The sequence below is a fragment of the Falco naumanni genome, chromosome 5, assembly GCF_017639655.2.
Source record: "Falco naumanni isolate bFalNau1 chromosome 5, bFalNau1.pat, whole genome shotgun sequence".
In the NCBI taxonomy this organism is placed as follows: domain Eukaryota; kingdom Metazoa; phylum Chordata; class Aves; order Falconiformes; family Falconidae; genus Falco; species Falco naumanni.
In genome coordinates this window covers 66,735,645-66,761,799 of record NC_054058.1, presented here as the reverse complement: position 1 = coordinate 66,761,799, position 26,155 = coordinate 66,735,645, and the positions used below count along the sequence as shown (strand labels likewise).

Genomic DNA, 26,155 nt, shown 5'->3' with positions numbered 1-26,155 from the left:
TTATATGTAGACAAAGATAAAAAACAAGATATGGATTGTTGTTTTTTATAAAATGTATTGTAAGCTAATGCTGGGATTTATTCATCATCAATTTAACTGTCATCAGAAAGTAGCAATTTCATAAAGTATTATAGACCTTTTAATGAAGGTGTTATTAATAGCTCTTCCCAACACCAGTGACCATCTGTGACTGCTTCACCATCTGTGATTGCTATTTCAATTTGGGAGGGGGAAAAACAGTGGTATTACACTGAATTTACAATAGAAATTAATAGCCAGCTAGAACTACTGTAGATGATTAATTTGTCTTTGATTATAAGTACACACTGAGCAAGAGAAAATTAGTTTCTTTGATTTGTTGGCACAACGTGGGTTTGGGAAATGACCATGGAAAGCTGAAAACAAAATTAAATTGCATTTATTGAAATCTGAGACAGGCAAAAGTTGATGGAATTTAGATGAAGAGGGTGAGAAGAGCTTAAATGGCACTTGAAAAGGCAGTGAAAGTTTCTTTAAAGATCTGTAACAAATTATGTGCTGATTATTGTGATTTGGTAAGGTTAGGTAACAGAGGAGCAGCAAAAGAGTTGCCAACACTTCTTAAAAACTTCTACAGTTTGTTGACAATGTATTAGAATAAACTGACAAAACAGTGATTTATAAGCTCCTAATTGAAATTAATCTTGTTGACTTCTTATCTAAGTGAAGTAGCACTTATTTTAGAAGAAATTCTATTTTTAATTAATAACAGTTAATGCCTGCTAACCTGCTGTCCTTGCCTGCAGAGTCAGAAGAGTCAAGTTGGTTAATACTCTTTTTACTTCCCTTATTAAACTGTGCTGAAGTGTTTCCATATTTTGCTATTAACACAGCTGCATTCTGTAATGGCTGAGGAGATTATTTTTAGTGTGTGTGGATAGATCAATTCCTTTTCCTTTACTAAGGCAAAGTTTGTAAGAAGCTATTGGGGAGACAGGATACAATTTCAAAATCATTCAAGTCCCACTTTTTAATGTATTTAGGTAGTGTGGGAGCCTAAAATTACTTCAAAACTAAGAAGAGCTTTTCAAAACCTCTAGTAATTTATTCAATTTAGATTGCATCTAACCAGTTGCGTTGCCTACTTTCCCAGTGGATGAAGAGAGATAGGCACCTCCAAAAAATGACTCATCAGGCTGAGGTAGATATTTCTGCTAGATCAGGGTGAGTCACCCTTCTACCATTAGCTGTGGGGAAGTCAGGACAGCTGGACTGAACTAGATCCCTATATTTTTATACTGCTTAACTTTTTAAAGTTTTAAACTGTAGCTTTGGAACAAATTTAATTTACTAAAGTCTTCGGGTAACTGAAGAAAGTGCATACCGCTTTTGTAAAGCACAAGATTCTTCCCTGAAAATATATATGTAGCAGCAGAGGTGAGGCAAAAACTAAAAGATCAGCTAAGAGCTACATGTTGTCCCAAATGTGTTGGCACCAGAAAGTCCTGCTTTGATGTCTGGGTTTCAGTACCAGCTATAGCTGCTCTGTTTGCGCTCACTGTCTGGCTCAGAGACTTGGATTAGATTGTACAGATTATACGTATATTTGTATATGAATATGTGTATTTCTGCATTTATAATTTCACATAGGTTTATAAAAGGAGAGTGTAGGTCTATATATGTATTCCCCTCGCACATCTGCACTGTTATGTATAAGCATATGGCAATAAAAAAAACCAAAAAAAAGCCACCACCCCAAACTCTTAATTTACAGTCAATTCAATGTCAAGAATATAAAGTAGATTTTTCATTCTTAGGCTAAACAAAGTCATAGTGAGTGTCACCCTTATTTTGCATTAGATTGCTTATCTTCCTGACCTTTAGCAGACTGACAGCAGTTTTTGTACTGTTTTGTGCTGCTTATGCACAGATACCAGAAGATTTCCTTTACATTAGGGAAGGTATGTGGTTAAGATATAAAGCCATACCATGAAAAAAATTTAAACTACTTGTGATTACTTTGCAATCGAGCTTCCAGAATAGTGATTCAATCTTGTTTCTTCTATTGCAGACAAAAGGTTCCTCAAGCATAACTCCATCAGGCACTCAAAAGAAGGTGAAGAGGACTCTGCCCAACCCACCTCCAGAGGAAGCAACAGCAGGAACTCAGTCGCCATATACTTCTGTGGGATCAGTCTCACGGAGAAGGATTTGTAGGACCAACACTATGGCGAGAGCCAAAATTCTTCAGGATATAGACAGGGAATTGGATCTGGTCGAACGTGAATCAGCCAAGCTTAGGAAGAAGCAAGCAGAGTTAGATGAGGAAGAAAAAGAAATAGATGCCAAGCTGAGATACTTGGAAATGGGCATTAATAGGAGGAAAGAAGCCTTACTAAAAGAAAGAGAAAAGAGAGAGCGTGCCTATCTCCAAGGAGTAGCAGAAGAACGCGATTATATGTCAGACAGTGAAGTTAATAATACAAGGTCAACCAGAATAGAAACTCAGCATGGCTTGGAAAGACCACGCACTGCACCCCAGACAGAATTTAACCAGTTTATGCCACCACAAACCCAACCAGAAACACAGTTTGCCCCTGCTACAAGCCCATATGCTCAATATCAGTATTCATCTCCTGCTCTGCCTACTCAAGCACCGACTCAGTTCACACAGCAATCACATTACCAACAACAGCAGCCTTTGTATCACCAACAGGTTTCACCCTATCAGACCCAGACAGCTTTCCAAACAGGAGCTACTATGTCCTTTACTCCACAGGCTCAACCTCCACCATCTCAACAGCCGTCATATCAACTCCCATCACAGATGATGGTGATACAGCCAAAGCCAAGACAGACCACATTATATCTGGAGCCTAAGATAACAACAAACTATGATGTAATTCGCAATCAGCCTCTCATGATAGCACCAGTTTCAACTGACAATAATTATGCTGTTTCCCAGCTGGGCAGTAAATATTCCACCTTGGACTTAAGGATAGGACTAGATGAGAGAAACAGCATAGCAAGCAGCCCTATATCAAGCATATCTGCAGATTCATTCTATGCAGATATAGACCACCACCACACACCCCGTAATTATGTGCTGATTGATGACATAGGAGAACTTACTAAAGGAACAGGAGCTCTTGGTTCCAGTTTTAGCCTCCATGAGAAAGATCTGACCAAAACAGATCGACTGCTTCGCACAACTGAGGCAAGGAGAGCACAAGAAGTGTCAGACTTCTTAGCACCACTGCAGACTTCTTCTAGGTTACATTCCTACGTTAAAGCTGAGGAAGACCCCATGGAAGATCCTTATGAACTCAAACTTCTGAAACACCAGATAAAACAAGAGTTCCGTAGAGGTGCAGAAAGTCTTGATCATCTGGCTGGCCTGTCACAATATTACCACGCGGAGGGCAGCTACAGACATTTTCCGAAATCTGAGAAGTACAGCATAGGTAGGCTTACTCTTGAGAAACAGGCTGCTAAGCAGCTCCCAGCAGCCCTCCTTTACCAGAAGCAGTCAAAACACAAGAAGGCTTTGATAGACCCCAAACTAACAAAGTTTTCACCTATCCAAGAAAGCAGAGACCTTGAGCCTGACTATTCAAGCTATATGACTTCTAGCACTTCAACTCTTGGGGGAATTACTACTAGGGCAAGGCTTCTTCAGGATGATATCACTTTTGGCCTTAGAAAAAACATCACTGACCAGCAGAAATACATGGGGCCACCACTGACTTCATCCATTGGAGCAGGCCTTGGGACTGCGCTAGGTCCAACAATGAGATCCACATTGCAAGATGAAGCAGACAAGTCTTATAGCAGCGGTAGTAGATCTAGGCCCTCATCTAGACCCTCCTCAGTTTATGGGCTTGATTTGTCATTGAAAAGGGATTCTTCCAGTTCTTCTTTAAGACTGAAAGCCCAGGAAGCTGAACCCTTAGATGTTTCCTTTAGCCATGCAGCACCTTCTGGAAGAACTAAACCCACCAGTCTACCTATTAGCCAAAGCAGGGGGAGGATCCCAATAGTAGCGCAGAACTCAGAGGAGGAGAGCCCGCTAAGTCCCGTTGGCCAGCCAATGGGAATGGCAAGAGCAGCAGCTGGACCCTTGCCACCAATATCTGCAGATACCAGGGACCAGTTTGGATCAAGCCATTCATTACCTGAGGTCCAGCAACATATGAGGGAGGAGTCACGGACTCGAGGCTATGATCGAGATATAGCCTTCATCATGGATGACTTCCAGCATGCCATGTCAGACAGTGAAGGTAAATTAGGCCTCAGACTGGTATCTTACTATCACAACACAAATCCTCATTTCTATGCATGTGTCTGATTCTTGTTTCTTCAAAGACTTGCTTTTTTTTTCTGTTCCTTGGTGCATCTTCTGTGTATCTACATTTTTGGAGTTTGGTTTGTTTTGTTTCATTTGTTATTTTTTATTTTACCCTAACAGCAGTTTTTGGATGGTGTTAAGCTACTCTAGCATGCTCACTATATTGTTGTGGATTTGCTTTCCTTTTGGTTTGCTTGTGCATTTTCCTTTTCACTTGTTGATGTCTACTTTTCTGATGACGCTGTGTAGAATATTCCATGTATGATACAGACCTTGCCATCAGTCTTTATGTGGAACCTTCAGTGACTGTGAATCATTGAACTTATTTGAAATTGTTTTCGTTGGGATTTGGAAATAATCTCCCAAATCTCAAAAAAAACTCTAGTAGTTTTATTTGCATGAAATGTCATGATATATTAAAGAACTGAAAATTCCATCTCCCGATGCACCCCTTTAGATCTGCATTTATATAGAAATAGTATGTTCATTAAGTACATATTGTATGTTAGAACCATATAGAGATTAACATAGTAGTAAAATGATGTTCTACGTATGGTTTGTTGAAAGCATCCTGTCATGTGGACTTCTGTGCATTCAGGGTTGTGATGATGTAAGATAATTTGTCATTTGGATGGTGCAAGACGATCTCATCCTTCAATAAACACACATAGAGTATTTTACTTCTATTGATGGACTATGCAGCATAGCTGGTTTTATATGCACCCCATACAATATGTCTGCCAAATAAGCACAAGGGTTTATCTCGCTTAGGTTCATGAAAGGAACCTTCCTGATGTATTATATATGGTGCAATTAAAAAAGTTTCTTCCAGAGAAGTATAGCAGAATGTTAAAGCTGATGTTGAGTACTAAAGAATTGCAAATTATGTATTAGTTTTGTTTGATTCAGTTCAGATTTAATATATTCTGAATTGTTTAAAAATCATAAAGACAGTTGGAAAGAAAATGAAATTAATATGTTCAAAATTGTATGCGCTCCCTTAACTTTTTCTTATGTGTATTTACTGCACAATAAAAGAGACTTTGCATGCGCTATATTGTCTGTAAATGGCAATGATTGTCTCAAAAGACACATCTGCATGATTATGAAGCAGTATGGTTTGGTTTTCAGGTTTATATGAACCTCAATGTTCATTATTGCACTACTGCTTTTTTACATATGATGAACCTCTCATAAGCATTAGAAAATTGAATCAATTTGCAATAATATATATTTAAGTGTTTTGTTTTGTAAGTTTGTTTTCATATTTCTTAGATATTTACAAAGCCCTCATGAAGTCTGTGTTTCAGGAGAGGTTCAGGATCATCAGCTTTTTGATTTTTATCAGAAGTTTAAGTGGTTTCACTATTCTTAAATTTTTGGCACACAGAGTCCTGTAATATTAATCTGAAGGCAGCTGAGAGGAACTCCCTAAGTTGCAACTCATATCATTCTTAATTAAGTACATGTTATGTTGTCTCAGCCTAACTTCTGACTTTTAAGGGTCATTCTAAGGTCACATTGTGGAAGACATAGGACTTTTCCTCCAGAAAACTAAGGAGAACCAAACTGGACCAAAAAAAGTTATTTGCTGCTATTCTACTTCATATAGACCAGTTACAGGGAATTATATTTCTGCACTACAGTGCATTATGTTTCTGTTACATATTTGTACAAGTCATACATGTTACATTTGAGGGTGAACATGTCTGGGCTTTAAATTAGTTTCTGATTGGTTACACTCTTTTAGAATTCTAACTCAATCCACATGTTCCTTATTAGGTTGATACGATCCCTTTCAGCTTCCCCTTTCAGCCATATTTTTCTAATTTCTAGGAAGTTTTTGTTTCCTCACAAATAGCTTATATTTGCAACCATTTCATGTAAAGTCCTGGGAAATCAAAACACTTTATGACATAATTTTCAAATATGCTGTCTAATAGCAAGTAACTTGAGTTGAAAATAATTTTGATGATTTAGATTTAAGCTAAAAACTGTTCCGAAGAAGCAATTACAGTTCTTCAGAAACTTATGGCTTTCTTTTTCTCGGACTGCACTTTTCTCTGTAATGCCCTGGCAGTGGACAGCTATTCTGGTGCGTGGCATTCAGCCTTTTAACTTAGTTGGCTTTGCTTCTGCTTTAATTTTTTTGTTGTTTTGTTTTGGTTTTTTTGTTTCTTTTTTGTTTTGTTTTGTTTTGTTTTTTTTAATTTGTTTTAAACAACTGCTATGTGGTTTTGATGAGATTTCATTAAAAGAAATTAGTCTTAACCACTATCTTAGGAAAACTCTTCTTGTGCTAAAGCTTGAATTTTCATCTTTAGAGACTTTTAAAAATGAATGCAAGTCAAGTTGTTGCATTAAAAATGTTTTTCTTCAGTTCAAATTGAGAGAGGTGCTTGACTTGCTGTTCATTTTTTATGTCATATTCTATAACAAACACCAAAAGAGAATCCAAATAGGACTTTGAGGCCAGACCTTCTGGTTTTTACTAAGTACACCTATGTATTGTAACAAACCTTAAAACCATGCTTAAGCACTGAAGTAGTACCTTACGCTAGGATTCCAAACTTCAAACAGGTTAAAAAATGGGTTTAGTGTTAAAAAAGCACAGCATCCAGAGCTTCTTATTGAAAATAAATAGCGTCTTGAGCTTTTGAAACACCTGGTATTTTCTCAGGGTTCAAAGTACCATGAAAGCTCTGATTCAGCAAATAGCTCTTTATTAACCCCACAGCTGCCACAGTTTCCACAAGCTATTAAATATGTTGAAGATATTAATTTTCAAGGATGCCAAAGCTAGTACTCAATGTTATGAATGTAAATAGTCTCTACTGGTCATCTGAGAAGATATACCTTTTCTCACCTAAAGGATTGTTTTTTCTTTTATATGCTTTTTTAAAAAATTCTACCATAATGTTTAGAAGTTTAAAATTGAGATATGAAGCCATCAAGACGTCAATACAGCTGACCCCTTGTAATTTTTCATTTGTGGGATTTAGTGTTCACTATTAGTTCTCTGTTCAAGTTTCTTGGACTCCACAGCCTGGAGTTCAATCTCACTGTGTTAAACTGTGTGTGAGTAACAGCGTGGGACCTTACTGGCTCCAGCAGGAGTGTTTTACAGGTGGAACCATCTGGCTGCATATTGTTAGTCTTAGAAAAAAAAAGGATGTACCCTCGCAGACTGTCAGTGATTCATCTGGGCTCTTCTAGCTTTCCAGCTGAAACAAATCCCAATGAAGCAAGACAAACCCAGTTGTGTGTACATGTGAGTGTGGCGTGTGTGTGTCTATATACACATACATACATCACTTTTTAAACTTCATATAAAATATGCACATTCATCACAGTTTGATAAAAAAGTAGGATGGTCTGAACTGCAGTATGGGCTTCTATGTACGTGCTAGCTTTTCAAAAGAAGGAATCCAGCAAAATGATTTCAACTGAGACAAGGAGGAAAACAGTAAAAAAATCATTCTTCCGGTAATCTGAAGGCACAGATTGCAATAGTCAGCATTAGTATCTGGGATCAGAAAAATGCATTAAGTTCTTCATGTAAGCTTCAGCAAGAAGTCCAAGAGGATGAGTTACGAACGAGCCTGCTACATGCATGCACTGGTCAGTTGGCATAGAAGTGTAAAGCTTAAGGGATTTGTTTGCGTGTTAGATCCTAATGGTTTATTGAGAGCAATTAATCAATAACTAATCACTAGCCAGACAAGCATCAACCTTTAATAATGATTCTATTTAATTCAGATATGCTGATCTAAATAATATTTTCAAACGATTTTGTATTAGATTAAATTTGTGCGCAGTTAGGAAGGAAGAGATAGCCTAATATCTGAACCAAGATTAAGAATTCTCCAAAGGCCTAATATAATAGAGGATGTTATTTTTACCACACACAAAATACAGTTTTTCAAAAATCATGCATACTCTTCTTTTTGGAGAAATTTCATAAAATAGTAATGAAAAAACACATTTTTTTTCCTCCCATTAAACTTTTCAAATTATTTGTTACTATATTACATTTACTTTAACAACTAAATAGACAAGATTACACACGCTACCATTTTTCATTCTAGGTTCTCTTCTGTGTCATGGAACAATTGCATTCACTCTTGTTACTATAGCAACAACTGACCTTAATTAAGGTTTGCAATTTCTGGTTGTTTTGCCAAAACAAATATTGTCTTTCTTTGAATTCCAAATGTACCTTGCTTATTAAAGCATAAAATTCAAACTTGCATTACATTCTAATTAACTGCACATTGTTTTGTTTACACTGATGGGAAACATGGATGGAAATCTGTATGTTGTATAGTGGAAGTACTTTTAAATATATAGGAGCTGATTCCAATCTCAGTGGAGTGAAACCTATGACAGTTGACACAATAGTCAATAGGCATAAATATGTGTGTGTGCAAAACTGATTTCAATGAAACGGTGCTGTTTGGTCCGGAAAGGCTGTCTAACACAATAGATTTTATACAGGTTTAAAATAGTTGCAAATGTAAGTACAGTATTCTTTTAGAACTATTGCGGAAAGAACATTCAGACTAACTTTCCATGCACAAAGGCTCATACTGCAAAATCGGGGGATGGAATTCAAAAGGACAACACTTGCAATGCATTTCTGCTTAGGATTACCAAGAGTATAGAATGCTTCATGTCATCTTTGGTTTGGGATGATACTGCTTTCATAAAGGAGTCTCAATTTTCTTACAAGTAGTTCTAGATGACTTCCAAAATATTTTGACCAATATTTAGTTCATAAGTTTGGGAATTAATGGGGATTGGGTTTTGAGGCTTGATTTTTGGGGTTTTGTTTTCTTTTCCTTAGCTTACTACAAATTAACTAATTTGGCTACTTTTTTTCATCAAACATTGTAGAAATGTGTGGGATCTACAGTGTATTTCTGAGCTTCCAGAAGGAAGGAGATGGCTATAGCACCCAGCAGTGGGTTTCTTCTGGTATTTAATATCCATAGTTTTGGCATAAACAGAATCTTCTCACTTTATCACATACTGCTAAATTATGCCTGAGTTCAATGTCTCAAGTCTCGCCTGTATCTTTGCTTTAGCTGCATGGCCAATTAGTAACCACTATGCATGTTTGCTATGAACAATGCACATTATTGCCCTTTGCCCAGCACTGGATCAGAACATTTGACCTGTCCTTGGTTTTCTAAGCCTATCATCTTCGTCGTGAAGAAACAGATTGGTTTGACAAACCCAGGGAGTCTCGTTTGGAGAACGGACATGCCCTCGACAGAAGGCTGCCAGAGAAGTTGTCCCACTCTCGACCAACAAGTCAACACCAAGATCAAGTGAGCTGTCAAGTAAGCTGTGCATTTAGTTTCATAAATGTTTGATGATTTAATCATACTGCCCCATAGTGCAGAGACTACAGGATTAATCAAATTCCAGCTACATTCAGCTGAAGTGCTGTTGAACCTGTATTTGTCACCAGTACTTGATTAAATTGAAGTAACGTTCATCTGCAACTCAGTACTAATCAGGTTGTCTTTTGATTTTTGAAACATATCTGAAAGGATTGAATCTGCTAACCAGAGCTATGTATACATAAGGTATTCCTATTTAAATAAAAAATACAAAAATAAAGCAGTCCCATTTTACCTTACCAGCTTTACCCCATCCAAATTCAAACCGTTTTTTTAGTATTTTAAGGAAAAGAGTTGCTTTATCGTGTTGACACTTGTTCCTGCTTTTAGTTGGTTAGTATAATCCCAACAGTCTGTGATCAGTTACTGAATAAATCAGCAAGACTTTTTCATATTTAATTTATTATAGGGAGAAATAAAAACATCATATCCTGCTTTTCAAGCTTGCCAACTTTGAAATCTGCTTCACCTTAGTATACCATCAAATGTCCTCTTTGTATTAATTAAGTTTATATATTTCAAATCTTTAAGGTCTTTGCTTCTATCAGTTGTCATTTGTACTGATTGATTGAGATTATACTGTTTCCCATGAGGCGCAATGGATGCAAGATAAGGTATTGCATGGCCTCTTTGTGGTACTTAGTACCCTATAGTGGTATATAGTATATGTGGTACTTAATAGCCTATAGTGGTATATGGTATATGTAGTACTTATTAGCCTATTAATTCCTCTGATAACATAGAAACATGAATATCCTAATGTCATTGGCAGTGATTGGAACTTTTTTGCTGGTGAGCAATTATGCTGATATTTGACAATAGAATGTAGGTTTTATGAAGTAAGGATGTAGAATTTATGAAGTAAGCATTCAAAGGTCTTACAATACAAAAAGTAATTTATTTTTATTTTTCCCTCTTTTCCTATCTCTAGTTTAGCATATATTGAGATTCACACAGCCTAGGCTGTACTGAGCCTGACCATTTCTTGTTCAGAAAGAGGGATTTACAAGATACAAGTCTTACAGGAATCTATTCAAATAACTCATTCTATGAACCAACTTTATTGCAGGATAAAGGGTGTTTTAGAGCCTTCACAGCTCTTAATATCTCTGGCAATAGGTAAAATACTGCCTATCATCTGAGCCCTTTAATCCTCATGGGAAACATGCATTATTCTAAGTCTAGATAATTGTATTTGACCACTACATGGTCATGAGGTAGAATTAAAGGTTTCCCTTGAAAAGCAGATTTATCGAAAAAGGTTGCTGTTACGCTGAGTCTGTGATCTGGAAGTGGTCAGTAAGATGTACTTAACTTTTAGAACTCCAGAGATTTTGTCCTCGGAAGCAGTTCCAAGGCAATTTACTCAAAGCTCTGATACTTGTTTGTTCTCTTGTATACATAGCACTACACTAGGACTGGTTTAAAGACTTTGATCAAAATTTTTTAAAAGGAAGTTAAGGGACCTGAAAGTTCTTGTTTTCCTGGATTATTTCCAGAAGGAAAAGATTGGGTTTTTTTCTCCCTGAAGCTGTCATGATATGCCCATGTTTATATGGAAATAGAGATACCACATTTTAGATCTCCCCAAAGGCATTTTTTAAGGTTTTGTAAAATCTCGGTTGGAAATTGGGGAGTGAACATGTTCTAAATGATTCTGTGGGGTGCCATGTAAAGCCTCTGCAGAAGAAGAGTGATGTGGAAGATTTACAGCCATTTCTTCTTCATCGCTTTCTGCAGAGTTTAGCTACTGACATTCACCCACTGCTAGAAAATAGTACCAATGTGTCTGCAGAAGGGAGAAATACCAACTCTGCATCATCTACCTTGTCAAAATGTTACTCAGAGCTTGTGCATGTTAGATACCTTCTGTGAACATTTCTTTCTTATAACTTTAAAAAATACATATTTTCAGACACATCCAGAAATGGAGTTACTTTAAGACAAGATAAAAAGGGTCATAGCCATTTTAAAGTTTAATTAGCTCCACATTGAATCCTGAAAGTAAACCACTTAGCAACGGAATCAAGTAAATCAGTATTAACATCTCTGGGGTTTAGCATTCATTTTATATTTTAGAGCTATCAAGAAAAAGAAACCTTTTTCAGGCCAGTGAGTGTGCTGAGGCAAAGTAAACACTCCCTAAAGGCTCTTTCAGCCCTGTCTCTTCTGTAAAAAAAAAAAGTTAATGAATTCACTGTCCCATGCTGTCTGTCTCCTGGGTCCACAACTCCATTCTGCACCGAGAGCTGTAGCGTCCAAGTATAAAGTACTCTGTTGCCAACAGCAGCAAATCATTCTTCATCCTGACCATCCCAACAGGTCCACCTTCACCCAGAGCTTGCGTTGTCACAGAGGCTTTCCTGAAACCTGTTAGGAGGACAGATTCCTAGTTATCACAGTATTAAACCATTGCAACTCCTTTAGTATCCCATACTGCCACACACCAGGCACAAAAGGAAGCATTGGCATCAATAGCACTGATCTGTTTGTAATGTATCAGTCGATGTTTCCAAATACACTTATTGGCTGTGAATTTGCCAATTTTCTCCTTTGTAAAAAAATGTGAATATTTTACTGACCACCATGACATTTGTATTCCAGAAGATTTTGTTTCACGGGTGAAACATAATTTCCTTGCTAAATGAAATCAGAACTGCTTGATTAAGTCCCACAGACCTTGTACAATTAAAGGTAATAAGTAAAGCACAACCCTGTGCTTTTGAAGCAAGAATGCAACAGAGTGACAACCCTGAACTAAGTTTCCATGGATTTCTTATAACCTCATGGATTAAGCTCACTATACTATATTATTAATCTAAAATATATTTGTTTCTATACAACTTCTGTGGTGCTACATAGTAGTATTAAATCACATTAAATTGCAGTGTAGTTTAGTGTCTCAATAGCTGTTTCCCAGTATTAACAATTCTGAACTGCTTACCTGAGGAGGGTTAAACATGGGTTAAAACCTAGTCAATACATAATCTATTGCAGATTTCTCACTGATCCCTGTTGACCTCTACAATTTGCTTAGTTGCTTAAATACAGAACTAACAGTGACCATTAGTGGGCCTTCTTAAATGAATAATAAAATCCCAGATTTATCGTAATACCAGTGTGTTGTCATCAGTTCGCTTTGGCAACAGTTTGCTAATCACAAGGAGAAGGCAAGGGCTTTATTTCTAAAGGGCCTCAAAAAGTAGATGCTTGTCTTGGTTCATGGATCTGTATCATTCCCTTGAAATTTAAGCCATGCCTTTTAAGAGGCACTTGAATATTTAGAAATTACGACAAAATGGGTCATACTGTAGAGCAGGGGGGTTAAAAGGAGAAAATACTGTTTGTGACAGACATCCAGAAGGCTACCTGCAAACTTCTGTTCCACATTTTTAAAGTCCATCCTGCTTGGTTTGGATTTTTTTCTGGCTAGCAAGGAGATTTTATTTTCATTTATAGTGAACTGCTTTCTCTGTTCGAGGCTTGAGGGGAGGAAGGCATTTTGTGATTCACATTCTCTGGAAATACGATGAGAAACAGAACATTTCCAAATTTAGTGTAATTGTTAAAATATTTAATCTAATGAGTGAATTGTTAGCCACCCCCTCACTGTAATTCAGGATGGAATTTAGCAGGCAGTTTCTCATTTTTGAGTCATCCAGAAATGATGTTCTCACTGCATACCAGAATGACTTCTACATCGAAAGTCAGAGTTCTGTACTGACCTTATAGCAGAAGCAAAGGCTGTGCAATTTTTTAATAAGCAGGAACATTGTATTTGTTACATTTTTCTTCAGCACTTCTTTTGCAAAATGTCTCCATCATCAGGGATCTATCAGTAAAGAGAATTTCCAGAGAAATTGACACTCATCCGTTGTGCAGAGGAGATGTAGCGCTTCAAAGGGGCAGGGTCACCTTAGCCGTGGAAATCCTTGGCCAGCTTTCGCAGGCCATGCAAGTACCTGTTGTGTTTAGAGATTAGAACAGATACTGTCTAACCCGTCACCTTGAGCATCCACAGTCTTGTTCCTGGATACAGAACTCAGGTAGAATTTTCCTGGCAGACTGGATTTCCTAAAGGACTCAGCCAGGTGTAGCTGCTGAGATTCACCTTACCAGGTCCTGTCTAAGATACTGGTGGAAGGGGAGGTGCAGTGCCACTTAAAACCAGGAATTACTGTGGCTTTGATGACCTGATCCAAAAAACAATTAATATGTTACAGCTGTTGCTATGGGCTTTGCCTGGACACTGAAATACATTTGATGCTTTTTTATTTCTTAAATATAGCACTGAAGAAATTTATTCTTAGTTGTGCTCTTTACCTTATAAAATTCCCGTAAATGAGTCTTCTGTGGAGTTTCTTTATCAGATAAAACATTTAAAGGTACCAAAGGGAAAATAAAGTGTATATTTACACTGATTCTCTGTAACAGTGTTAGAAAACCTCAGTGCATTTATTTGCCATTCGTTCCATCTTTTTTGGAGAGGCATTGAGCTGACAAATAACATGAAACACATAACCAGAGCTTAAATTCCTGGAGGAAACACTTTATACTCCCGTTTTCATTTAACTCACTGGGATGCAACCCCCAAGGGCCTGCTGAGTAATATGCAGAAAAAAAACGTGAGCTGAGTCCCATGTCAGCTCCTGGAGCGCAGCAGGAGGGGAGATACACTGGAGAGTCAAAATGTGCCTGCAGTCAGAAGAGGATGGCATTGCCAGTGCTGAGTTACAAAAATTGTTACTGGAGTGTACCAAATGCTCCCAGAAAGGTGAGGAAAGGGTCTTGATGGCAAGGACAGATGGCAGGAATCTGGGGGTTTTGTAGCAAGTAAGCAGGATCAAGTCACATTTTTCCCTGGGACCTAAATCTGGGCTTGGGAATTTACACATCTTCCGTTCTTGTGCCTTGCAGTGGAGGGACTGCCTCTTCTGTGTCACAGCTCAGATTTACGTTGTCACAGTTGTGCAACTTCGGTGTGTCCCTCTGCATCTTCACTGGGGTGATTGGGAGGACAGTCATATAGAAAGGGCTCCTGGCATATATTCAGATGAAGCGAAATCAGCTTCTGTGGAAGTCAGAAGAAACAAACAGCTGGAAACAGAAAATAATTTGTGTTCTGCAGGTTTTCAAATAGACTACTAGTTTCAGATAAGTACAAGCATTAGTGGTTAAAGTAAAACCATCAAAAACAATGTAGCTGCTCTTTGCATTATCTATTTCCAGCAACCACTGGTTTTTCCTGTTTATTCTGCCACTTTCAGACACATGCTGTTCTGAAGGTAAATGCCTAATGGCATGTTCGATTTAAGTACTGATTCCCACCACCAATAAAAAACAATATGCCATCCTGAATGCTAATAAACGTTAATGTTTTTATTCATACCTATATGAATCACCAAGATTTATACTTCTCATAAAATTCTGGAAGTGAAAGTAATGAGGAAGCTAAAGTACTAGACTTCTGTTTTCTGATATATTTGTCAGGAATCATGTACAATACGGCACTGGATATTTCTGGATTATTATTTATTCAAAAAAAAAGTCTTGCTAAAGAAAGATAAGATAGAGCAATGAAAAACAATGTGAACTGAAGTTTATGAGCTGCAACATTCCTCAGTTAAATGGAATTGCTCCCACCAAAATGGATCCCAACTAAGGATCTGCTCAAATGTGTTCATAGGCTTCTCTTGAATAGCACTGATTTGTATTCTTTTTTATTTAAGTAAAAATAAAATTACATACAGTCTTTCATTTTTTTTACAATTTTATGTAAGCTACACATGCCAAATAAATTGTTGTTACTGTTAAATTACACTTGCTGAATTTCTGATCATGTCATTAAAAGCGTAACAGTGTCCCTATTCATTTATAAGCATGGAAGTGTCATGGTGCTTCATACACTTCTGGTAGCATCAGACCCTATGCCCTGGCAAAATTCTGTGGTAAGCCCTAAAGTCTGCCTGATCTCATGTTCTGATTTATTCTGGAGTCCACTTGTCCACTACCAAATCCCTGATATCCTTTATGTGTGAGATTAATTACGCTCAACACTACTCTCATTGTGTTATGGGAGGATTTCACCCTTCTGGCTGCATCATCCACTGGATAAGAAACTGAATTATGACAACAGATGTATAAACACCTCTTCTGCTCGTGTTGGGATTGAGCTAAACGAGTCCCTTGACTTCTTTGTCTCCCCTCCTGTCATTTCTCTGATATCCATTATCATCATAAACTCTCCAGGGGGGGAAACTGGGTTTGAAGTGCCTAGTTCAGGGGGAGATTAATCCCTTTAAATGCTACTGAAATATAAGTAATAGTAATAAACCCTTGATAGCAGGCTGCTGATCCACTCAGGCTGCTGCATTACCATGCTGGTTAATACTGTCCCACTGGCTCCTTCATCCTGCCTCCCCTGGGTCCCATCCTGTCTTGATGCCCAGCCTTGAGCAGCCACAGGCACTCACTTCTCTTGGTCCGGGTGCAGCGCTCAGGCTTGGCACCAGCATGGCATGGGCAGAGATGTGGTGGATTCTGCTTTACCTCTGGAAGACCAAAAGTGCAGGCGAAGAGGGTGTGTGATATCTGTGAGGTGTGTGAGCGTTGCAGCAAACATGCATTCTGCAAAGGCGTTTTGGTGGGGACACAGGGTGACCATCCCCGGCAGATAGGTTAGTCCCTGATGTGTGGCCCCTCCTGTGCCTGTGTCATGGGGCAGGTGGGATCATCCCAGCTGAAAACCTTGCTCTTTAGTGTGTGTGGTGGGGAGGTGTTGCTTTCAGCTTGTTCAATTCCCAGTATTAGCCCAAGCAAATGTTGCGCATTGTCATTCAGAACGTAGTCCTACAAGTTTTAGGTTGGGTCTTTCAAAAGACTTGCAATGTGATGACAAGAGAGACGTTGGGATGTGTGGGTCTGCTGAAACTAGAGTAGTAACTCGTGCCTGTTTACATGTTCCACTACCATTTTGTTTAGGTCTGTATGAACAGGATTTTATAATAATTACAGGAGTTATACTGAATTTCATTCTTCCCTTGAACATTGCTTAGACAAATGATTAATATTGAGAGAAGCTGCAGAGGACAGTGACCACCTTCTAGTCATTAGGAAATAGAAATCAGAACTAAAGCTGTATCCAAAATGAATCTGGCTTTATGGAAGCAAATATTCATTCCCCTGCAGAAGGATTTTCCAGTCTGACAAGTGTCTTGAAACTTGGAGGATCATTTGAATTGTGAAGCCATGATATTTCCCTGGGTGAAATCAGTTGGTTTGCTTGTTTCTGTTTCAGCTGTCTAAAATTAGTGATAGAATTGATGCTGTTTTATCTTTTTATGACTTGCATATTTGTGTTCCTCAGATAAATGGGAAGCCCCTGCAGTACATTTTCCCTCACGCAAGGCTCAAACTACTGAGAGACCCGAAGGATCACACAGTTTCAGGTAAAAAAACCACAACCCTCTATGAGACATGTTAATTAAATTGATTAGCGTGAATCATGCAAAAGATTTGCAGTATTAAAAATAGTTTCTCTGTCATAGGCAGCAGGGATTTCAGTGGTCATTTTAAATCTTGCTAGTTGATTGTAACAGAAAGCAGCAGTGCAGAAAAAAGGTCACAAGATCTGTTTGAGATATGTAAGCCATCCAGACATTAAAAACAGAGGGGAAATCTGTTGTGTTATACATATGAGCAGTCTGGTTTGCTGTTGCTTTTTATGTAACTATATTCTCTGTATGAGAAGTTTCTATAAAACAGGCTTGGGTAGGTGTTCAGCATGTACAGAACCGAGAATTTTATTCTTTCTGTACTGGAACTTACAAGGGGGTTAGCAGAACAATCGGATCCCATTTTTCAGTGATCTCTTCACATGGAGGCATTTATCACAGGACTTCAGATTTATTCTGCTTTCCCTGGTGCTAACACAAATGTTCATGTAAGTTTGACCCTGCTTGCAAAGGCGATGAAAGTGGCAAAGGTTACAGTCACTCACCTCCCGGACTGTGAGCGGGAGCGCAGTGTGATGTTTTCATGTATCAAATTGCAAAAGGCTGCCAGTTACTAGAGCTAGCACAGGTAAGGTCTGTCTGTCCAAGCTTTTGGAATTGCCCTCTTTCTCACATCTCATACTGATAAGGAACTCAAAGTCCTTTTTAATACGCTCCTTGTCTTTTTTCAGAGGTACATGCTCGAAGCGGTTTTGTCATGAAACCACCAGACTCTGTTTTAACTTGCTTAAAAAATTCTAATAGCATGTGTCAACCTCTTTTTCTAGCAGAAGTATTTACTGACTTCCAGCTCTGGTGTTCCCTCAAGCATTAAGTATAAAGTGGCGTGAACTTAACTGAATTGCTAAATATTGTTTTCACAGGGTTTCTGGCAGTAAAATCTTGATCACTTCCATCCCCAGTATCTCCCTCATAATTAGGCTGTTAAATGCATGCTTTGTACACGTTATGATGTATTTTCTTGCTAGCCAGTGTAACAACACCCAGTGATGATTTCAGGATACGGAAAGACCCCCAGACACACACAGCAGAGTCTAAAAGGAGCCACCTGGTCGGCTGATGTGTCAGCCCCTGCTGCCCAGGGCTCTCAGTCCCTAAGGAGCTCCTTGACATCCTAGTGGGGACGGGTGCCCTGCAGGGTGATGTGACGTTGTGTACCAAGCTGCTGGCTCACTCAAGAACAAGTGGAACTGCAACCAGACAACTGTGCATAGCTCGTTATTTAATGCCTCTGACGGCCTGCTCTCCTCTGTAAAATTGCTTATTCTCACGCAATGTGAAATGTCTACTCCAGACTCTCCACCAGCTCTCGTGCTGACAGCCACAGCAATGTACTGTGCATCGGTGTAAATGCCTTGTAAATGGTGACTGGGAAACCAAGGTGTAGGTATTGACTTCCCATTGACTAACGCCCTGCACAACATGAGATCACACAGGATCAAATATTTACTCAGGATCCTGCTAAGGTTTCATAGCCCACCCTAGGACTGCTGGCTGCTATAGCTGTGATGTATTGTACCTACATTTTAATTGGATTAAGCAAGCTTGGCTATGTGTCTACAAGCTGCAGTCATACTTTTGGCTTTTAGTCCAGATACACCTTTGGAGACCTGCACAGACATACTTCTATATGATGTACTTATAGATTTCCCTACAGGTGTGAAAAGGATTAAATGCTTTGTACAGAAAAGAGCCAAAAGTGGAATAGGATGCCAACAGAGAAGATCTGAGCCAGAAGAAGTTGTATTTTTTGCACCTTGTACGTCTTTGAAGTACTGTGACTCCTTGACTTCATACGTCCCTTCCTACCCCTCTCTCAGTGTCTGAAGAATTAAAGTGCACGGAAACTCTCTTTAAATATGCAGTGCTTTCTGCTTAGCCTTCACCTTTCCAGATGACATTTCTCAGAGCCGCACACATGGGTTTTATTTATTTTTTTTTAAATTCAATTCTGATTATTCTCTGCAAACTAATAGCCAGTATCTTTGTTCATTAACCAGAGGCAGACTTAGAAATCTATTATACAGCAAAATTTGCTTAACATATTGGTACATTAAACAACATATACTCTTACTCCACCACAGCTACCTTGCTACAAGTTTGTTGGATATTCATCTAGATGCCATGATTTGTTGGTGTGTTGGCCGGCTGGTTTCTTTCTTTTTCTTTTTTTCATTGTTTCTTTCCTTACTCACATTCTTCTGCTCTCCCTTTCTCCCTCATCCTCTCTTTCTTACCCAAAAGTACCAAAATGTTGCACAGGCAGAGGAAGACCGTATGTTAAAAAAACCAACCACCCTCAATAAAGCTTACATGGGGTGTCAGATCTCTCCAAGAGGACAGCCAGTCACTGTCCACGTGCTGATGGGCATCTCTCTGGCAACCATCCTTTCAGTACAATCTTCAGGGCAACCATCCTTTCAGTAGCATCTTCAGGGTAATCATCCTTTCAGTAGCATCTTCAGGGCAACCGTCCTTTCTGTAGCATCTTAAGGGCAAGCACTCTTTCAGCAGCATCTTTGGCTGTATTGGACAAGACTACCTGAACCCTTGCATTGCTGTATTCTTACAAGCCAGCTGGCCTGTGGTCCTGGGTGGCCACAACAGCATATGCATCATCTGTTGTCTCTGATTATCTTACAGGATGTACAGTGTGTACATCCTCTGTCTTCGCTATGCACAAAAGCCTGTCCTATGCGATCATTTCTGCACATGCAAGAACAGTTTCTGCTGATGCTTTAAATGATCTATGTGCAGTTTTGTCAGTTCAACAGCAGGAGTTGCCTGGGGAGTTGCTTGAGACTGACAGGTTCTCCTCTCAGGGAATTAATGAACGCATCTTAAGTATACAAATGGGGTATCTTAACTGGTGCATATCCAGCAGGAGCTACATGGGGAAATCTCCCGATCTGTCCACAATTCCCACTTGAAGAACTCCTCTAACTGTTGATAGCTGCTTTGTTGGGAAGCTGGCCATTGGTTCAGCCCATCACCTCATCTCACTGGAGAGTTCTTGGGCCAGCCTTGGCATGAATGACTCGGGGTGCTGGGTCAGCCCAGGGACCTGGCTATACAACACCTGTAACTATAGGGCAAGCTTGAATTTCATCCTAGTATCATTGTTATAATTTGAATTCCATAGATCTCATCACATACCTACCATACTGGAGGTTACTTCCTGTTTATGGATCCAGAAATTGTCAAATCATTAATATTAATAATAGCAGTGCCAAATTACTTAAAATTCAGGCTACATCACTACGTACTATGTGCAGATGCATTCTGTTTATTTACTTTCTTGATTAATAGAAACTAGCTCAGAGGTACAGATGCTTTTGATGCCTCTTAGATAATCTAGCATAATTTTAAACACAAAAATATTTTCTGCAAATTTTAGCATGTGAATGAGGTTTTTAAGGAGAAAGGAACCAGCCAAAATTGCGATGGCAAGAGAATAGTAGCTCTGAATGAAAAATAAATGTATACTTGCTAGCTGGACTCTCTCTTGAGGGTTCTCGTTTATTCAGCATATGCCATCATCTAGAAGTCACATCTTTTGCTTTCAAGGTGTGCAATATCCCCCTCCTCAGGCAATGATGATAGATATGAAGGAATTGTCAAGGATTTTCTCTGCAAAGATCAATTAATAATTTGCAATTTAAAGAAAAAGAAAAAGAATTGGCATCATGGTTATGCTGAGTTGCAAAGCAATGTTGGCAGTGATTAGTGAATGATAATGTAGCAGTGTTTAACGCTCCAGAAACTCACTGTTTGTTTTCACTGATAATCCGTTGCTCCTTTTGGATCTTTTAGCATAGCAGCATAAGCACTGTTTTATACTGCCAGAATTTTCTCTTCTGTTCTTTAACATGTCATAGTTATAGTTGAAAAAGTCAAGAGAGGACATGGCTATTGAAGGTAATGAAAGCATTGGCAATACCTTTGGAAATGTTGTAAAGATAAAAACTTAACACTGTGTCATTCCTGATCAGAAAGCTGGGTGATAACCCAACAAGGTAGACACATCTCAGTAGGTCTATAGGTGCAATGAGTTCACTCAAAGGTAATTTTTGCTGCTTTACTTCACTTACTTTACTTCACAAGGAATTCTTCCCTTTCAAAAGGTAGGATATTCTGTGTTTCCAGGCAGCAGAACGTACCTTTGAGAACCCAGGCTGCCCATATTGCGCAACATCCTCTTCAGTTCTCATGAAAATAAAAAGGCAGGGAAGCATTAAGAAAAAGCTGTGAACTTTACAGTAAAGAAGAGAATTAGACTGTGGGAGAAGGCTGTGTCCCTAATCTTCACTTCAGCAGTGATGTCAGTGAAACACTAAGAGGATGATGGGGTAGCTGTGATGCTATGTACACATCAGAGATGCCTCATACTGTCCATAAGGATCATTGATTCCTGCACATAAAACTGCGCTTCTGCAGCATGCCAGCTCATGGGGTACTTATCCTAAAAGAGAGGAAGAGGATTCAAAGAATTTTCCTATAGCAAGGCCTTACTGCTATAGATAGCCTGTAAATAAATAACCCTATGTATTTAGGGTTCTTTCACCTGCAAGTTCAGCAAATTCAGTTCTTGCACTGAAATACTTAAGTATAGTGAATATGTGACTACTAATCAATTAAAAACCACATTAAATATAGTCACAGTCTGTGTCTTGAATATGATATAGTAGTGAAAAACAGAGGGTGAGAAGTGTAACCCATCTCCTCTCCTCATACTCTTTTCTTAGAGGATAACTCAGTCTTGTTTCTTTGGTTTAATGTTGTGAAGAACTAAGATAATACTTTGCACGAAAACCCAGTACCCTTCTTTAACTTGTCACTGTGGAAGGATTTAATCCCTAATTAATGGCCATCATTGCCTTAAACATTCTTTCCTTATCAGAGATGTGGTACAGAAAGTAAAACCCCATAAACAGAAAGGGACATAGCTGTTACAACCAGGCAATGTCAGAGATTTTCCACTGAAGTCATATAGCAGTAAGTAAGGACAGGGATGGAAATAAATGGAAGGAAAGATGTCTTTCTGTGTCTTAAAAGCAATCTTAGAAAGAACTTAATATCATTTGGCTTTTATATATATATGATCACAAACAATATTTTGGATTTGTTAAAAACATTTTGTTGAGATACAGACCATATATTCCATTTTGATGTGCCTTGTCTCTAATTGAATTTGAAAAGCACTAGTGTGTGTATTTAAAATACTTCCCCTGAACCCTTTTTGGCTGCTCTGTTGTTTATTCATTTTTCAGTGTGTGAACATCTGTTGAAGGATGTCTAATAAGATGAGTGGAGGTAGTTGAGAGTGAAATGTATCTACTGGTTATAAAGGTCCAGTTTCCTTTCATAGCTTTCAAGCAGAAGGGGCTGCAGAAACATATCGCTGCCACGCTGAATGTTAGAGCTCAGTCGGCCTCCCAGGTTTCCATGGAAAGCCAAGAGAAAAGCTGGCATGTGAGAATGAGATTCACAGAAGACAAAGCAGAAATTTCTGTGTTGGAGATAAGGGATGCAGACCAGCACTTTCTCATGAAGGAGTAGAAGACAAAACATTCAGGGCTGCATAATATTGATGAGACAACTGATAAAGGACACTAGAAAAAGTTAATAATGCAGAGAATGTCTTGTAGAGATCTAAAATTAGATGAGATGAACAGATATGGCTTATGTACAAAGAAGTTACAGAACAGTCCAAAGACTTGTAGAGGACATTATTTAACTATTCACAGATTTTTACAGGTCTTTGAAGTGCACTAGGTGTACAATCTGAATGCAGGATGATTAACATTAAGACCTTCTGATTCTGCAGGTCACTGACGCAAAGAAAATGTTCCTTGTGAGTTGGTAGAACTCTGAGGTTCTGATTGTCTCAGCATCATTGCACCGAGCTAACAGGTGCAGCATTTGTCAAGTGAAACCTTTCTTCATTATCTGTGTTTCTGATTTTTTAAAAAACTTTAATATTGTTTACAGGTAATACGCACTCAGCGCCTGCATGTTTGTTTACTTGTTTGCTTCAGTAAAGAGAAGTTGAGGGAGGGGCGTTGTCAGAATTTTTTTTTTTTTTAAATAACCTAAAGTTTGCCAGAAATTGTTCTCATTCCTGAAGAAATCTGTTCAACAGGGAAGGGAGTGAAGCTGACGTTAGTCAAGGCTGATAAAGCCAAAGCTGTCTGAAGATAGGCACCCCAAAATTACATGAATTTTATAAAAAAATTTTTGTTTTTTGTAAAAAACACCCCATGCAAGAAGAAGGTATCATATGCCCCATAGTCATTAGAATACATATTTATCTAAAGGAGATACAATTTCAGGAGGCAAAAATGTAAGACTTATCGAAGTGCTAATTTGCATGTTTATCAGAAATTTTGTTTTCTGTAAAAAATGCTTATATGTGGCTGCTTGTTGATGTGTTGGACAGCAGTAGTCATTGGCTTGAGAATATACCATTTTCTCAGGAAAGACAGAAAATTTCCCTCATTTGACAGCTTCTTCTAATGGATAGAAAAAAATGATATATCATTCTCTTGATATAGAAGTGAAGACTGCAGTGTTTAAAGGAACGAGGTATGCAGGTAAATAAATTACCTTTATCCCTGTCACATAAAAAAACCTGCATTTTGAAGGGTTAATATCAACAAAGAGCAAGCTGACTAGTAAATTACTATGCACTTAATTCATATGGTGTTTTTCTTTTGCAGTAGTCAGTTGAGTTATTATAAGAAATACTCATTTTGTGTGAGACATCAAATGAGTATATCACAAACAAGATGTGACATTCCAAGTCTTACAAGGTTTATGCCTTGTATTTTTTTTTTTTTTAGAAAAACAACTAAAAATCCCTTCGTCAACTCTCCCTCTTTAAAATGTGGAAAATGTACTTTTCTATGTTCCTTTTTTTTAAGTATTATTTTTCTATTATTTTTTCATTACCAACCTCAGCTCAGTACAAGAGAAGTAAGGCACTTCATTACTTAAAGATGTGAGTTTAAACCCCACTTAGATGAGAAGTGATGGCATAGAGTTACTGACCTCATTCAGCAGCGACTGATGTCATCAGGGACAGAGCATGTGCAGTTCATTGAAGGTCTCAACGTGCTTTAGCGAACAGTTCCTATTTCCGAACACAAAGCTAGCCTGTATCTGCAGACTGAATGGTTGTAAGAAACAAACTGTCAAATGGCCACGCCATCCTTCCTGGAGACAGTCTGAACAGCTGCTCTGTGATACCCCTTCTGAGAATAAACCATAAGCTTCTGTCTCTGCCATTGCCAGCTTAGGATCTTTTCCAAGCAATGAGTCAAAAGTTAATTTGCAGTTTAACAACAGGGGAACTACAATTCCTTCACTTATTTTGTGTAATTTATATGAATATTATAATGTTTTTAAGGAATTGTACACCAAAACTAGATACTGTGTTTGTCTTTGAGAAAGGAAGGAGAATTCAGAGTATATTACAAAGACATACATGATTGCAAGTATTGCTTGTTTTGGACGAATGGCATTTTACAACTTACTGTTCCACAGATTCTTCCCCATTCATGGCAGATACTCATGCAGGACTGTATCAGTTGATTCCTTGGTGCAGGAGAGTCATCTGGGTGAGATATTCCTTTGGTTTTCCTTCAAGAGAAATTATTTAGTGTACAGAGGCTTTGCTGGGTGGCTGTTAACCACAGGTAGTATCATCACTCTACAGATTCCTCGAAATGTTCCCCATAATGTGTGCACTCCCCGTGGTGTCTCCTGTCCCAAAGGAAGTGGTAGAGTGGAGTAGCTTCTATTTAACCATCACCAACACACATTTGCACAAACACCAGACAGATTTGCTCTGCTCTAAGAAAATTATTGAGGAGTTTAAAAAGTTGATTAATTACATGAGCACTTGTCTGCAGTTTGAATGACTCTTATGATAGCAGGGCATTATGCCAAGTCTGTAACACAAGATCAGCACACAGAATTGTAATAGAGAGAATTTACATGCTAGATCCTCAGGCCTTTACTTGGTGTTTTCATAACAAAATATAGATAGCCTCAAAAGCTGGAGATCCTCTTCCAAAACAGCTAAATAAAACCAAATTATTTGGAGTTTTGGTCCAAGATGTTAAGATAACATCTTGCTAACAAAGCTCATTCCGTTTACCTAGGACTGAACTATCATTTGCTAATAATAGTTGCTAAGACATCGCTAATATGCCAGATTCATAACATACCAACTAAGCTGTGATATTCCAGCAAAGCATCTTTTATGTTTTCCTCTGATGGCAGGGCTGCCTGACACTATGTAGGAAACATGAATAAAATCTCTTTCTATTCTCTTTCATTGAGAAGAACATTAATAAAATGCTTGAGCTAAAAACAACTACTGTAGCACTAAAAATACCGCAGGGATTGATTTTTTTTTACAGTGAAGCCATGAATGATCGACAGACACATTGGCTGAACAGACAAAAGTTTATTTTTATGGTGGATTAATCCTCATAAGAATCTGTAAAGTTTTGTGAAACTGGACTGAAATTAGGGTATTGCAGTAAATGGAAAGGGACTTTAGACTTCAACTATTTTCTTACATTAAATTTTAGCCTGGAATTGGGATGTAAAGGTCTGATGTCTGGGCAACTAGATGAGTAAAGAATTGGTCAGATGATTGGGTTTTGAGGACAGTGGTTAATGGGGTGTGCTTTTCCTAGAGGCAGGTAACAAATACCACAGAAGACCCTGTCATGGGACCATTTAATAACTTTATCAGTGACACAGAGGAGATGATGGAGTACACTCAGATGGCATCAAATTGGGGGAATACACTTGAAGGCAGGGCTGCCATTCAGAGCGACCAGGACAGGCTGGAGGAATGGGCCAACAGAACCATTGTGAAGTTGAACAGGATT

At 38.4% G+C, this 26,155-nt stretch overlaps 1 protein-coding gene across 1 annotated transcript in view; it reads left to right on the top strand.

Moving 5' to 3' along the window:
* Positions 1 to 26,155, top strand: part of LOC121089257 (protein piccolo-like) — a 382,524-nt gene that overhangs the window by 214,151 nt on the left and 142,218 nt on the right. Inside the window, 3 exon segments of the mRNA XM_040596364.1 lie at positions 2,051 to 4,259; positions 9,524 to 9,672; positions 17,102 to 17,183. Coding sequence (XP_040452298.1) covers positions 2,051 to 4,259; positions 9,524 to 9,672; positions 17,102 to 17,183 — 2,440 coding nt within the window.